The 14,739-nt window shown below is 38.9% G+C and overlaps 1 protein-coding gene across 2 annotated transcripts in view; it reads left to right on the forward strand.

Moving 5' to 3' along the window:
• The first annotated feature begins 444 nt into the window (after positions 1-444).
• The window catches only part of LOC130910745 (homeobox protein unc-4 homolog), a 31,585-nt gene continuing 17,290 nt past the window's right edge, over positions 445-14,739 (forward strand). For both annotated transcript variants that reach the window (XM_057828284.1, XM_057828285.1), the window contains exons 1-4: positions 445-526; positions 7,165-7,688; positions 10,475-10,640; positions 10,717-10,823. In XM_057828284.1, the coding sequence (XP_057684267.1) occupies positions 499-526; positions 7,165-7,688; positions 10,475-10,640; positions 10,717-10,823 (825 nt within the window). In that variant the 5' untranslated portion in view covers positions 445-498. The remainder of the gene's footprint in view (positions 527-7,164; positions 7,689-10,474; positions 10,641-10,716; positions 10,824-14,739) is intronic.

The following is a 14,739-nucleotide window of genomic DNA, read 5'->3' on the forward strand; positions in this document are numbered from 1 at the left end:
CGAAAGCGAAATCCAAGTTCACATTTTGTCAGATAAGTGACATCATTACAAATATGTATCAGCACACTGTTAATTTGGGGTGATGTTGAGTGGCACTTCCAAGAAATGCAACCAAGGTGATTCTATCAGCACGCTATCTGGTGGCCTATTGTGGTACTACCTCAAAAATAAACGCCTCATTAGGAAATTGGCGTGGCAAGACGTGCAGTTAATCGCCTCATTATCATGTTTGCATAGCAATTAGATGCCATTTTCCAACGTATTAATTAACAATAATGAAGATAAACTGACATTTTATATGGTTTGGCTTCATATTTAACGTTTTTGTGGCTTTTTTAAGGTTTAATCAAGACACTTTCCAGACCTGTGTGAATCGCAGGTGTCTTCTCGCTCGCTGATTGGCTGCGGCGCACGCACGTGACTGCAGCAACGCTAACCAGTCAATTAGCTAATCAATCAATTCTAACAGGGACTCGCCGTGACGAACGCGGCGAAGTCATGGAGGAAGAGTCAAGCCAACAATTTGGTAAAATGCCTTTAATTGTCAATCATTAGCCTGTTTATTAACCTACCTAGCAGGTCAGCTAATTATTTCGACTTCCCTCGTCGTCACATTTCTGTGAGGAAGAAAAAAGAAAAAAAAAGTTAATACCTTTTCTCGCGAGGCTCCAGGGCCCCGGGGTAGTCGTAAGAAAGAAACCCAAAAGAGGCTCATTAACTTCAGTGACCTTGCGTTTGGAGTTAGGGGAGCACTGGTGGCTAGCCAGCGAACACTAGCTAATAATTTACATTAAAGTGAATATCTAGGGACGCGAATTAATGAAGTCACCTTATTTTAATTACTTTAGTGTTATGTTTTTATCAGCTTTCACTCAACATGTTCCTTGAAAGTTCATGAAAAGTTCTCCTAACTTTTATTAGAATGGTTTGCTTCTTATAAATTGTACAGAATGTTCTGCAGTAACAGAACCAGATTAGAAAACAACACAATATCACCCCTCCCCCCCAAAATTGAGTATTTTTCAACGTGAGAAATGAACAAAATGTCATCCTTGTGCACTTAATTTAATCCTGTACTCTATAGTTTTTATCCATAAGCGGACTTTAAGGGGGGGCCAGGTAGGCCAGGCCTCCCTGGTGGCCGAAAAGTGTCATTGCATATAATTCACTTTCCTATATATATATATATATATAAGTTGTTAAGCAATTAAACTGCAACACAAATGAATACAATGAACATAAAAATATGTTTTTATAATGGGTCAAAATTATTTTTCGAACAGATCATGTGACTAGCATCTTTTATTTGCAACGTCATTTGCTTTGCATATACTTTTCAACAACAACAAAAAAATTAGGGGAGGGCAATTTTATTTTTCAAATGATTTTTTTCCTTGAAAATATTTTTTTTTCATTGAAGCAACTTTTTTGGGGATTAAATCATTTAGACACAAATTTTCTACTCATAATATGGCCCAAACACAAAAAGGATTGCTTCAATCACAGAAAACTTTTTCAATGAAAAATTATTTATTTTTGCATTCTTTTTTTTTTTTTTTTTTTCCGATTGAAGCGACTTGTTTTTGGTTGAAAATATATATTTTGATTGAAACAATTTTTTTTGATTCAATAATAAAGACAAAAATCTACCTCCATATGGCTCCACCCAGGGGATACCATTTTTGATTGGGGTAACTACATTGGCACGACACCGGCGGGCGTACCATAATCAATGGATGACGATCTTGACTAAAAGTATTGCCTAAGCAGCCTGATTTAGAATTCCCCTCAAGAATGATGGGAAACAAAAAAACACTCATTGTCAACTTATTATTATAAATATTATTGTAAGTTAATTTTATTGCTGACACTGCATTTTAGGGTCATCAGTATGTTGTGCCCCCCCTGCCCCAAAAGTCAAACTCCACCTATTGTTTTTATGCACCTTGTGCATTAGTAGTAAAGCAAAGCAACTTTCTTTTTATAGCGCTTTTCATAGAGAGTAAATTAATATATTCTCCTGGAAAGGTTGTTGTCACACCATTAAAATTGAAGTTAAAATGATCTTAAACATGTCCCCCAAAGTATTTTAACATGTTCAGAAGACTTAAATATGAGCACATAATCAAACAAATGTGTAAACCACACATTATTACCATTATTGACATATGTTTTGTGACATTTTGGGAATCAAAACACGCACACTAAGTGAGTGAAAATGACATGTGAAACCCCAGTAGAACTATGAATGACAGGTGAGAGTATCACGATACTTTGTATCCCAAAAGGTCATCGATATGCTTCTGCCAAGGATCGATATAGCGTTAAAAATTAGTAAATAAATAAAAAATAAAAAGACTAGCATCACATTCGACATACAGATATTTTTGTGAAAATAAATGCTAAGTGCCCGGTTTTTTGGTTTTAAGCAAGAATTAAGACTGTTTTACCTTCATATATACAGTGGGGAGAACAAGTATTTGATACACTGCCTATGGGAAAACCCATTGGCAGTGTATCAAATACTTGTTCTTCCCACTGTATATATATATAATAAAAAATTCAGGGATTCCAGCATTTATTCATTGATTTTCAATGTAAAAAGCTCTTTGTCTGTGTTTCCACTGGGTCAGCTTTGACGGACATGGGCCCCCTATGAATCGGCCCAGCGCCCCGTGTCCTGTCAGTCCCGTCAATATATTATGAAGTCTATGACTTAAGGGGGAAAAGGGGGGAAAACATGTCTTATACGTATCTCTTTCCAGTGATGTTCAATCTGAATAAATACATTGTAAACACACAAAAAAAGATATAGCGTTTTAAAAAGGTGTCACTGTTTCAACTATAGAACAAACATTTCGCTACCAAAACTATCAACAACAAAAGTATCTAATTTAAGAAAGAAACTTCTGAAAATCTGAAATGTTACTAAGCAGTTTTAAAATTTACACAACTTAAGATTAACCAATGTCTCTAATAGGGGTGTAACAATATTTTGAAATAGGGATATATTGTGATACTTTTTATTCCAAAATGTTATCGATAGGCTCCCACTAAGAATCAATACACTGTATATCAATTTAAAAAGGTGCCACTATTAAAATGTACAAAAACAACATTTTCAAATATAATGTCTATGTTAACTCATCACTCAAATAAAGAGGAAGTGACCAAAGGCAGACTATGAGGGCTGTACATGAAAGACCGGTCCACTTCATGGACAGTGTTAGAAGCCCTCCAGCTGGTAACACAAGTACCTGTACCTGCACCAAGATGGGGAAAAAAAAGCATTTGATGTTGTTTTGGACAAAAATCCTACAATAAACAATAACTCGAGCCCTTTAATTAGCCTAGAGTAAAATAATTACAACAGTGTAGTAATTTGAAAGCACATAGTGATTTCTAATGCAAACAGGTCATTGATACAATAAACTATAACACGAGTAAACCATTAGGGAACTGTAACCTGATTTGCAGGTAGGACTTTGATTTCAAATTTTCTAAATATTGTTACAGTAAAAACTAAGGGTGTAAAGGTACATGTATTTGTATTGAACCTTTTCGGTACGGGATGCTCAGTTCGGAATGGAGTCGTACTAAACGAGTTTCTTACGTAATGTAACCCTTACTTTTCGAGGCTGTGAGTCGATCGTGTTACAGTTTCTTTGTGTAGATTATAATTACTCCGTCTTCTCTACTATAATGAGGACCAACACGGTAGGCCAGTATATAACCCAGAAACGTCAACGGCGCGACAACGTGGTCGCTGCGAGAACGCAGTGAAATGCGGGTGTTAAAGTCAATCAGCCAATGCACACCAATCGCAGTGCGGCCGCGTGTTAGAGGTGTCCCAGAAGCGACGCACGCGAAAAGAACGGCAGTTTTTTATTTGACGCGAGACGCGGCCCTCCTGCATCAATACAACTAGTCAGGGTCGGGCAGACCGGAAGGCACTTGTGTGAAAATACGGTGCATCCGGTCGATTTTCAAACTAATATGCAATCGTAACCCAATTTTTGAGTCCATCAGATCTTTTGAGTGGCAGATCGGGGCACAGTTGACTTGTCTTTGTTGATTTACTGCTTTCTTCTCTGCTATAATAATAACCAACACGGCCCGTGTTCAATACAAAACCCTCCTACCACAACAAAACGAGTAGGAACTTAATATTCACATAGGAACTAAAGTTATACAACATAAAATATACAATATAAATGAATACTACATCACATTTGTAAAATATAAACTCATAATAAAATAAATATTAGCCCATTTACATAAAATAGATTGAAATGAGCAAAAACACCTGTAATGAAATAATAGGAATAATACACAGATCCTGCTTACACAATTAAATGTATTAATTTCTGTGTGGCGCTTTAACTTGAGAAAATCCACCAATAAAGCTTTTGAAAACTGTTCATAAGAAAAAAAATAATAATTCAGTGAGGCATTTCATTTGTAAAATACATGTTAAAATCTTTGTCATTGGGATTGCTTTTCTCTTTAGCACAGGACTTCTTTTTTCTTCTTTCAGAAAGAAAGCTGACCAATACGCTGGGTCTGAAAGGCAAATTGTTGTTGGATTATTATTTTTAAATACCCGCTACTTTTTGAGCAGAATTCTAGCTTTGTATAGGCTAATGTTCCTATTGTTGAAAGCACAAAAGTGTGTAATAAACAACTAGCACATTTATATTTTGCATTTTGTTTTCTTACTGTACCGAAAATGAACCAAACCGTGACCTCAAAACCGAGGTACGCACCGAACCGAGACTTTTGTGTACCGTTACACCCCTAGTAAAAACGTATCGTTTTGTGTTTGTGAGTAGTCAGAGAGGTCCACTACTAATATTTACCAACCTTGGCCAAAATTTATCCATAATTGTGGATTTAGAGTAACACAAAAATCAAAACTGTCACCTGTAATCAGATCAACGTTCTCATGTAGGATGTTAAATCAGTTTTTCTAAATATTGGTCCAGTAAAAATGCAATTTTGAGTATGTGAGCAGTCAGAGAAGTCCAGTGTTGTTTTTGGCAGCCATTTTAATTTTCGTCTTGGTCTTCGTCTTTTGGATGAAAATACTTCCGATCGTCTCTTAAGGGGGCCTCGCGTAGTTTCGGACATTACAATACACATTGAATAGGTTGCTAGGCTGCCGCTAGTTTGAAATGGCCTTTAAAAAAAAAAAATTAAAAAAAAACTTCTCTTGCACGGCAAGGCAGCTTTAATTTTGGTGTGGCGGTGCACCACAATATTTAATTTGTAGGGGAAACCCTGATCTCGTTATGTTTTAGTCTCCCAAGACAAGTTTTCAGCGCGTCTCGAGTAGCAGTGCAACGGTTTGCACTTCAAAACCGAACTGTACGGTTCGCCCTGTACGGTTCAATACGCCTTTATGAACCGCGCCTTTTTGGTTTTGCAATTACAGTAATTTATTCCGAACGCTTGTGGAATGAATTGGTCAAACTCTGTGTGCCTGTGTGTGACGTGAAGCGCAGCTGTGTAGAAATTCCCGCCCCGCGAGTAAATGTCCAATCGCTGTCATGCGCTCGCTTACGAGCGAGGTGAAAGTGGAATTAGAAAGAAAACAAAAAAAGTTATGGCGAGCGGAGGAGTCGACAGACCGATTTTTGAGGAGGCACCGGCTTCTTTCAAATCTGCGGTGTGGTAACATTACAGTATCCCCGTGGACTACAATGCAGACGGAGAGAAAATATTGAAAAAAAATAAAACAATTTGCAAGCATTGCTTAGCGCTTGTTCCCTATGCTAACGGCAACACTTCTAACATGACTTGGGCACCTCAGCCGGCATCACCCACAGACATCGCTTTCTCAGAGCAGGACAACCCCGAAGATGACACCAGTGAAAACACACGGGTCTATAGAAGAGGCGTTCCAAAAGCCTTACAATATCAGGTCAGAAAAACACAAGAAAATAACCCACGCAGTGGGGATGTGCATTACAAAAGACATGCAACCATATTCCGTGGTTGAAGATGCGGGCTTAGTTAATTTAATTGCAACGCTTGACCCGCGTTATATTGTTCCCTCGCGGACATATTTCGTCAACAACATAATCCCCGACATTTATGAAATGGCACGCAAAGCCATCGAAGATGATTTCGCGAAAGCACATAGTTTCGCCCTGACCGCTGATAGTTGGACGTCCCGTGCTACAGAGTGCTACTACCTAACTGTGACGGTCCACTATAATTCATAAGCTGTCAAGTTGTACGGTCTCGGCGTTATTTGTACAAGTGAGCACTGATTTTTAAATGTGTACGCCGTACGTTACGTTCAAAATCTGCACGTTTTTCGTGCATTGCGTTTTTTTTTTTTTTTTTTTCCCATCCGTTTGGATTTGGTCACGCGTTTGGCTTGTAGCAAATGCGATGCTAGGCGGCTCCAATATTTCCTGACTGTGACCGACATCATACAATCTACGCCTAGATATCTCACGCATATAGAACTACATGCGAAATGACACACGGTAGCGTTAGTAAACAGCCGCCATTTTAGAGCAGTAAACTTCTCAGAAAGGCTCTGTTGTAGTAAACCTTCCAAGCGAACCTAAGCAACTTTTTATCCAAAATACTCCTAAATCAGCAAAATCTTGACTTGAGTCTATCTTTAAAGGATGAAACAGTTTTGAAATTTTCACATGTCGAAAGTAGACAGAAGGGAACTAAGGCAAAAACGGGAGCAATTTTATCAACTTTAACGGTTGATTCACAACATTAAATGACCTCCAAACATAGCAAAGGTTACTATGTTTTTGGGTTTGTTTGTTTGTTTGTTTTTTTTTTTATGAAAAAAAAACATGAAAGGTATCACCAGTTACTTTGCCAAGTAACTTTTTTACTACTGTGTGTGTATTTCAGTAGTCAGTCACTACACTTGCCAAAGAGCCAAGAGGCATTTTAACAGTCGAAAATGTTTACATTTTAAGTGTTTATTTCATTTTTTCAAAAGCAAAATAATGGCAGTTTAAAAAAAACAAAAAAGCAAACCGAAACCGAACCGAAACCGTGATTCCAAAACCGAGGTTCAAACCGAACCGTGGGCTACCTGAACCGTTGCACCCCTAGTCTCGAGGCTGTAGAGCATACAAACACTCAGTTTGCTGGTTGTGCTTCACCTCACTGTTCTGCTTCCAGGCTATCCTAGTCTCCTGTGTGAAGAGTTGGAAAACAAAGGTAGCCAGGAGAAGAAGACAAGCGAGGAAGAGGAGGTGGTGAGGGAAGAACACGATGGAAGAAAGGACTGTGAAGTTAGTCACAGTGCGTCACAAGCTGAAGAGCAAGCCGCTCAGGCGGAGGACCCCAAAGATGCCACCAACAAAAAGCAGAAAAAGAGTAGAAGGACAAGAACGAAGAAGCCCAATGAGCGCCCGAAAAAGAAAAGAGGACAAAAGGACACCATTGAAGATGAAGCCAAAGTTGTCCCGACAAGCCCCGAGGAGAAGTCCGCTCTGATGGAGCCCCCCGTCCCACTCGTGACCACCTGTGACCTGCCCGAGCCTGTCATTACAGACTGTGCTGGGTTAGGTATGCACGGACCCCCCTCTCCTATACCCCAGGTCGACTCGCCCATGAACGCTGTCCAGCCTGCCGCGACCAAGAGGCCTCCCAGCCCCCCTTTTCCACAAAGTGTGTCCCACCACAGCCTGGAACCACTGGAGGTTACCCACAACTAACACATTGACACCTTAAAAATAGGATACAAGTCATACTCCTAAAGACAAGAAATGCCATTTTTGGCATGAAACATCTATTTTTAGGAGTCACCGTATTTTTTGCACCATAAGGCATGCGGAGTATAAGGCACAATGGCCTATTTTTCAAGTGTTTTAAAGTATTGAAGTAGTAGTTATGGATGTGACAATACAGTGGTACCTCTATATACGAAGTTAATTCGTTCCATGACCTTGTTTGTAAGTCCAAATGGTCGTATGTCGAGCAGGATTTTCCCATAAAACATTATAATTAGGGCTGTCGAAATTATCACGTTAACGGGCGGTAATTAATTTTTTAAATTAATCACGTTAAAATATTTGACGCAATTAACGCACATACCCCGCTCAAACAGATTAAAATGACAGCACAGTGTCATGTCCACTTGTTACTTGTGTTTTTTGTCTCCCTCTGATGGCGCTTTGGTGCGACTGATTTTATGGGTTTAAGCACCATGAGCATTGTGTAATTATTGACAACAATGGCGAGCTACTAGTTTATTTTTTGATTGAAAATTTTACAAATTTTATTAAAACGAAAACGTTAAGAGGGGTTTTAATGTAAAATTTCTATAACTTGTACTAACATTTATCTTTTAAGGACTAAAAGTCTTTCTATCCATGGATCGCTTTCAGAATGTTTATGTTAATGCCATCTTGTTGATTTGTTATAATAAACAAATACAGTACTTATGTACAGTATGTTGAATGTCTATATTCGTCTTGTGTCTTATCTTTCCATTCCAACAATAATTTACTGAAAAATATGGCTTATTTTAGAGATGGTTTGAAATGCGATGAATTATGATTAATTAATTTTTAAGCTGTGATCAACTCAATTAAAAATTTTAATCGTTTGACAGCCCTAATTATAATTCCATTAATTTGTTCCACAGCCCAAAAACCCACACTAAATCCTTAATAAATACTGCTGTTACTATTGCAAATAGCAATTACACAAAACAAAACAAATACAGTACATTATGAATAAAAATCGGAATAATCATAATAGTAATAATAATAATAATACCTGTAACAAATCGGTTCTAATGTGGCGGATGTATTTTGCGTGGTGTACCTGAACGCACCGCAAGGGCTGCCGGGAAGTGAGAGAGTGCAGTTGAGATTTTACTTTCTCTTTTAATATCCTGTTGTTGCTGGCAGTTGGCGTGTTGTGGTGCACAAGTTCTTAAATAAATGATTAAAAACATGACGAAGCTGGCGATGTCTTTGGCGATGGTACCACAACAATAATTGTCACCAGGAGTATTGTCAAGCAGTTCACAGATGCGCACCCCACGCTCATATTTGTCCTTCATTCCATCTTCATTTCAACAAAAAGCCTCACCTTTTTTCTTTTCTCACCACCTGCTTTAACATTCTTGAAACCCATGTTGATTTTTCTCACAAGAAAATCCGCCGTGCGGGAAAACAATGAAATTTCGACGCTTACATAAATCGTCATATTTCGAGCATCTCGTCGGATGTAGGAACAAATGGCGAGTCAAATTTTACGTCTGATATCTAAAAGATTGTGTTTCGAATTGATCGTATGTCGAAAAAAAGTAACCAACAGGTTGCAAGCATAATTTTCCACTAGAATAGTTTCTATTTTAACTCATTGGCTGCCATTAATGGCGCGAGACATCTGAATTCATTTCGACATGGAATTAATTTCAAAATGGATTGCACGTCTAGCACCATCAGTGGCACTGATATCAGAGCATTCGCAGCCAGTCTTCCTGGTGTTGGGGGTAAGCATGTGCCAGTAAGAGATTTTGATGGTATGATAACCTTAAAAAATACTGCGGTTTCACGGTATTATTGTATTACAGTTATATCTCTAAAATATGTTATTTTGAGATGAATGGGTTAAAAAAAAAAAAAAAAAATTCCATTGAACAGGATTTTTTATTTTTCACATGTTTTAAAATTGGAACGTCAACATGAATATAATGTTTAAATAAATAAATACCTGAAATATATTTAAAATAGAATTGTGCTCAACAAAAACCCTTGGTAATGTAGAACTAGACATAAACAAATTGATTTTATGTAAAACATACCACTACTACTATCAATATTAATTAGTTAAATATTAATGGAGAGCGAGAGTAAGAGACAGAGCACGTGTGTATGACTTGTATCATTATTTACTCATTGTACACACACACACACACACACACACCCTCTTTCAACACAGAACCACAAAAAGGTGTCAAGAATCCATGCGCGAAAGACTTAGGAAGTCCTCCATTTTCGTTCAAAACACTAATTTTCTCTATTTCGTAGCTTCTTTCTAAGAGGAACTCGTAACAAATTCTGCCTGAAAAAAAAATGGTTCATTAAGTAACGAAATCAAGACCTACAAATTGTCAAAAGAAGACACTCAGGAAGTCAGAAATTACATTTAAAACATCCTCAGCGTCTGCCAGGGTTCTTCAAGAGTCATTGAAAGACAAATTAATCTAAAAACTAAGCCTCCTAAGCTAGTTTGACTTAGCTGCATGACATTTGGCATTCATATCTATCATGAATAGACCTACAAAATGTCTCTGAAGTAATGCCTGGAAAGGCTTAGGAAGTCTGCCACATTAGGTTCATTGTAGCTGTATCCAGGTTTCTTTTAAAGAGGAATAGTTCCAAATTTCAGGCTCCACTGTCAGTATAACTTGGCAACACGGCATTTGATAGGCACAAAAAAAAAAGTCTCAAGAAGTTTTTGTCTGCGTCAGATGGAGATTACCCAAGTGTACTCTACCCGTCGCTCCATCCGCTACATCACCCACGGTCGAGGCCAGACCGGCAATATCCCGCAGCCCCCCAAGCCCGACAGCGCTGAGGGTTGCCCGCTGCCACCGCCGCCACCTAAGAAGAAGACGAGGACTCTTTACAGCACAAGTCAGATCGATTTTGTTAGCTTCCGTGGTCCATTTGTGGCATTTTACATGCTTTGTGTATTGTAATGTGTTTGCAGATCAGTTAGAGCATCTGGAAGCCTTGTTCCAGGAGGACCACTACCCTGATACTGACAAGAGGAAAGTTATTGCCGCATCAGTCGGCGTCACGCCTCAGAGGATTATGGTCAGCAATGCTTAGGCAGACATAGAGAAGAGGGATTCCTTAAATATCTCTATTAATGGGGACCAGTACCGACTGCGTAGTGTAAAAAACTGGGAAGTAGTGTCAACCCGTCCTTTTTTAACATACATTTTTTTGGTGTATATACTGTATAATATAAATAAGTGTATATAAAATCCTATAAATGCATTTGTTATTATTAGAACATTAAAGTATAGTTTGAAACGTAAATAAAGTAATAATTTAAAGTGCCTGTGACACAAAAAAACATGTTTATTTCATATTACACGTGGTATTTTATGCTCCTGAATGAAATGGACCGCTTGTATCGATATATTTATTAAATTTTTTTTAATCCCGCACTAAGAAAATGAGAGACTTCCGGCCACGGTCTCGGATTGTGCAAGGAAGCGAAAGTGACGTCAGCGGACTAATCCTCTCACAATACAGCCATTACTATCGGATGCAGAACGACTGCGGATTCAGCTGATTTTGCGTATTAATTTGTTTATTTTTTTGTGTTATGCCAGCCCAATGTGCTGCAGGATTTTGTTGCTACACCAAGGAGAGTGGTGTGAGGCTTTTTGGATTTTCAAAAGACCTTTATTTGAATGGAGAATGGGCAAAAGAAGTCCGACAATCAATGTCCACCAAGAAGGCCACTCGGCCGACAACCGGCGGCTTGTTGCACACCATGGTCGCCGGCCGATGAACGTCCGTGCTCGGGCAGCCATGCGCTCTCGTCTGCGGTTCTCGATTGTGTAGAGATTTCCACCCCTGTCTACCCTCTTCGTGTGCCTGTTGAGAGAGCGCTATCCTCGGTTTGAGCTCAGGGAGCTCCCTGCTCTCGTCTCCGGTTCTCGAATGTGTCCAGACTTCCACCTCCCTCGGTCCTCATCGCGTGCCCACTTATAGAGCGCTATCCTTGGCTTGGGCCCGGGGAGCCCCCCACTCTCGTCTCCGGTTCTCGATTGTGTCCAGATTTCAACCCCCCTCGGTCCTCTTCATGTGCCCGTCTAGAGAGCGCTATACTTGGCTTGGGGTTCTGCAGCCACGCGCTCCGACGTTGGCCGGTTGGTCCACTGAGAATGCGCCATTTTCAGCGTTCATTCCCCTCTGCGTCCCAGCAACGAGCACTGCCTGTCTGCCGGGGCCGCAGCAGAAAGACGTGCCGAAACTAACTTGCCGCCGGGGCCTGGCCGATCGGTGAAGACAGTCACCCCCGCCGAGGTGTTTGACATAGTCAGGGTAGTTTTGTGTGATTTTTCGTTTTTGAAAGGCGAGGAAAAGACTTGGAAGAGCCACTCAGTTCGAGTTAGCGTGTCGCTCTCAAGCCTCCTGTTTCATTTACGCTCTGTCCCCTGTCTCCGAAGCCGGGCCAGGGAAATGACAAAAGCCGGACTAACTCCGGTGGCATAAAATACCATTTGGGAGGTTTAAGAAGTCAGCAGTTTTGACAATTATGCAGTAATTTAGCCCTGTTGCACATGTATTTTTAATATTTTATATTCAATTTAGCACAGGACTGTTATTTGTCATGACCATACAATTTATTTAGCAATTGGACAAAAATACTTAGATAAAAAAAATATCCTTTAAAAATATTCGAGTAGAGAGCTAAAAACAATGATGACATTTTGCTGCTCTCTGTCGCATTTTGTCGTTCTGAATCTTCCCCATTGGGCTGAAATCTAAATCAGCTGAAATCGTTACTCTGCCAACGTCATCACCCATTTGGAGGCGCTAGAGCGCTATAATGACAGGCGGGGCTAAACAGCAGATGAAAAAAATTCTTGTCATCTGCGCTTTGCCAGATTGTTGTATGTGGTCAAATCGTCTGAAAATATGATTTTAATTCACATAATAATGCTATTTAAGATTTTTTTATCGTGTCACAGGCACTTTAAATAACATTTGTAAAATAATGTAGAACTAATACACATAATACGTACTGTAGATTCATTATCTCAATCATTTAGGGTGTATGTGCGTAATGTGTGTAATTGTGCATACATACATACTTAGATGTAAATAAAGCGTACATTAATGTTTTTAGAACTCTTTTATATTATTATTTTTTAAAAAATCCGTGACGCACTGAGGGCGCGAAAGTTGAGCTGCGAAGTAGCGAGTCCTATCTTGTCCTTATCCTACCTTTGACGTTCCGTATCCTGGTCCTGGTCTTTCTCCTGTCCAATCTGGGTTTTAACATGTTTGGTCTTTGTCTCTTTTTCAGCCTTTCTTGTTCTCATCTGGTCCTGTTCTTGTCAGTGTTATTTTTGATTGCCCTTCTAATTTTCATCTTAGTCTTTTGGACAAAAATACTTATTAATCCTAATCCCATTTCAAAATGTGTTTGTATAGTTTTTGTAGACAAAAACTGTCAAATTTCGTCTAGTTTTAGTCAACGACTATTCAAAATGTTTTTGTAAATTTAGGAACTTTTAGTCAAAAAAATAAATAAAGGTTTCAATCAATTTAGAATGAACATTGACAGGCGAGCACATATTGTTGCGTCTACAAGGACAATGTCAACTTTGTGATGATAATACACAATGAACATTGACAGACGAGCACATATTGTTGCATTTACAAGGACAATGTCAATTTTGTGATGATAATACACACTCGGCAGGAAACCAGTACATTATTTTCAATTAATTTTACCCACCTTAGACGCCACGAACTGTCTGTAAAAAAAGTTGGCCTAGAGTTTAAGAGAACACTCGATACGCTAAAGTTAATGCTAATTCGAACGGGAGAACGAATGCTATGGTAATGCTATCAGTTACATTTAGTGTGTGATGATCGCTCAGCACAGACCTTTAAAAAGGCTAAAGCAACTTTGTATATTCTCTTTTGCTAAGATAAGAAAACAAATATTTTAAAACAAGTGAGCCTGGAGAAGACACTGGAGTGCAGCACGTCATATGAGTGACACTACCAAACACTGCTACGATACAGGGTAACATAATACAACCCCGAACAAAAAGTATGGAATAACCAGTCTCGGACTAGCACTCACTCACATTTTATCATGTAGAACAAACTCAGATAAAAAGCTTGAAAAAATAATGAATTAGTTCAAAAGTGCAACTCTTTAGCATTCAGAAACACTAACAGAAATGAATATAAAAGATTGCGGTGGTCAGTAAATGTTACTTTTATAAAGCAAGTGCAGGGAAATATATATAGAATCCAAAAACATATGGAATCATGAGAAACAAAGAAAAAACATTCAAAACACATCTCTAGTATTTAGTAGCACAGCCTCTAGCTTTTATGACAGCTTGCAGTCTCTGAGGCATGGACTTGATGAGTATTCTTCATCAATTTGGTGCCAACTCTCTTGGATTGCAGTTTCCAGATCATCCTTGCAGATTGGAGCCTTGCTGTGGAGTGTGGACCTTTTTTTTTCAACTTCCACCACAGGTTTTGAATAGAGTTGAGATCTGGGCTATTTGCAGGCCATGACATTGACTGGATGAGTCTTTCTCCAAGCTTTAACAGTTTTAGCTCTGTGGCATGATGCATTGTCATCTTAGAAAATGAGGAACATATTTTCAATTGAATGGATAAGAAAGCAGTCTAAAATTTCAATGCAAAGTTCCAGCGTCGTCATCTTGTCCAATGCAGATTCTTGACTCTTGACACCTTGTCCGATGCAGATTCTTGACTCTTGACAAGGTGATGATGCTGGAAGTTTTGTTTGGTGCTACTCCAGTGAGATTTACAAAGATGACTGCCTGAATAAAACATAAACATTTCCTCAGTCCTTGATGATGTGGGGCTGCATGTCAGGCAAAGGCACTGGCTGTGGTTAAATCTTCAATAAATGCACAAGTTTGGATTGTTATTTCTTTGTTTGTTTCTCATGATTCCATATTTTTTTTCCTCAGAACGGAGTGATTCCATATAT

The sequence above is a fragment of the Corythoichthys intestinalis genome, chromosome 22, assembly GCF_030265065.1.
Source record: "Corythoichthys intestinalis isolate RoL2023-P3 chromosome 22, ASM3026506v1, whole genome shotgun sequence".
In the NCBI taxonomy this organism is placed as follows: domain Eukaryota; kingdom Metazoa; phylum Chordata; class Actinopteri; order Syngnathiformes; family Syngnathidae; genus Corythoichthys; species Corythoichthys intestinalis.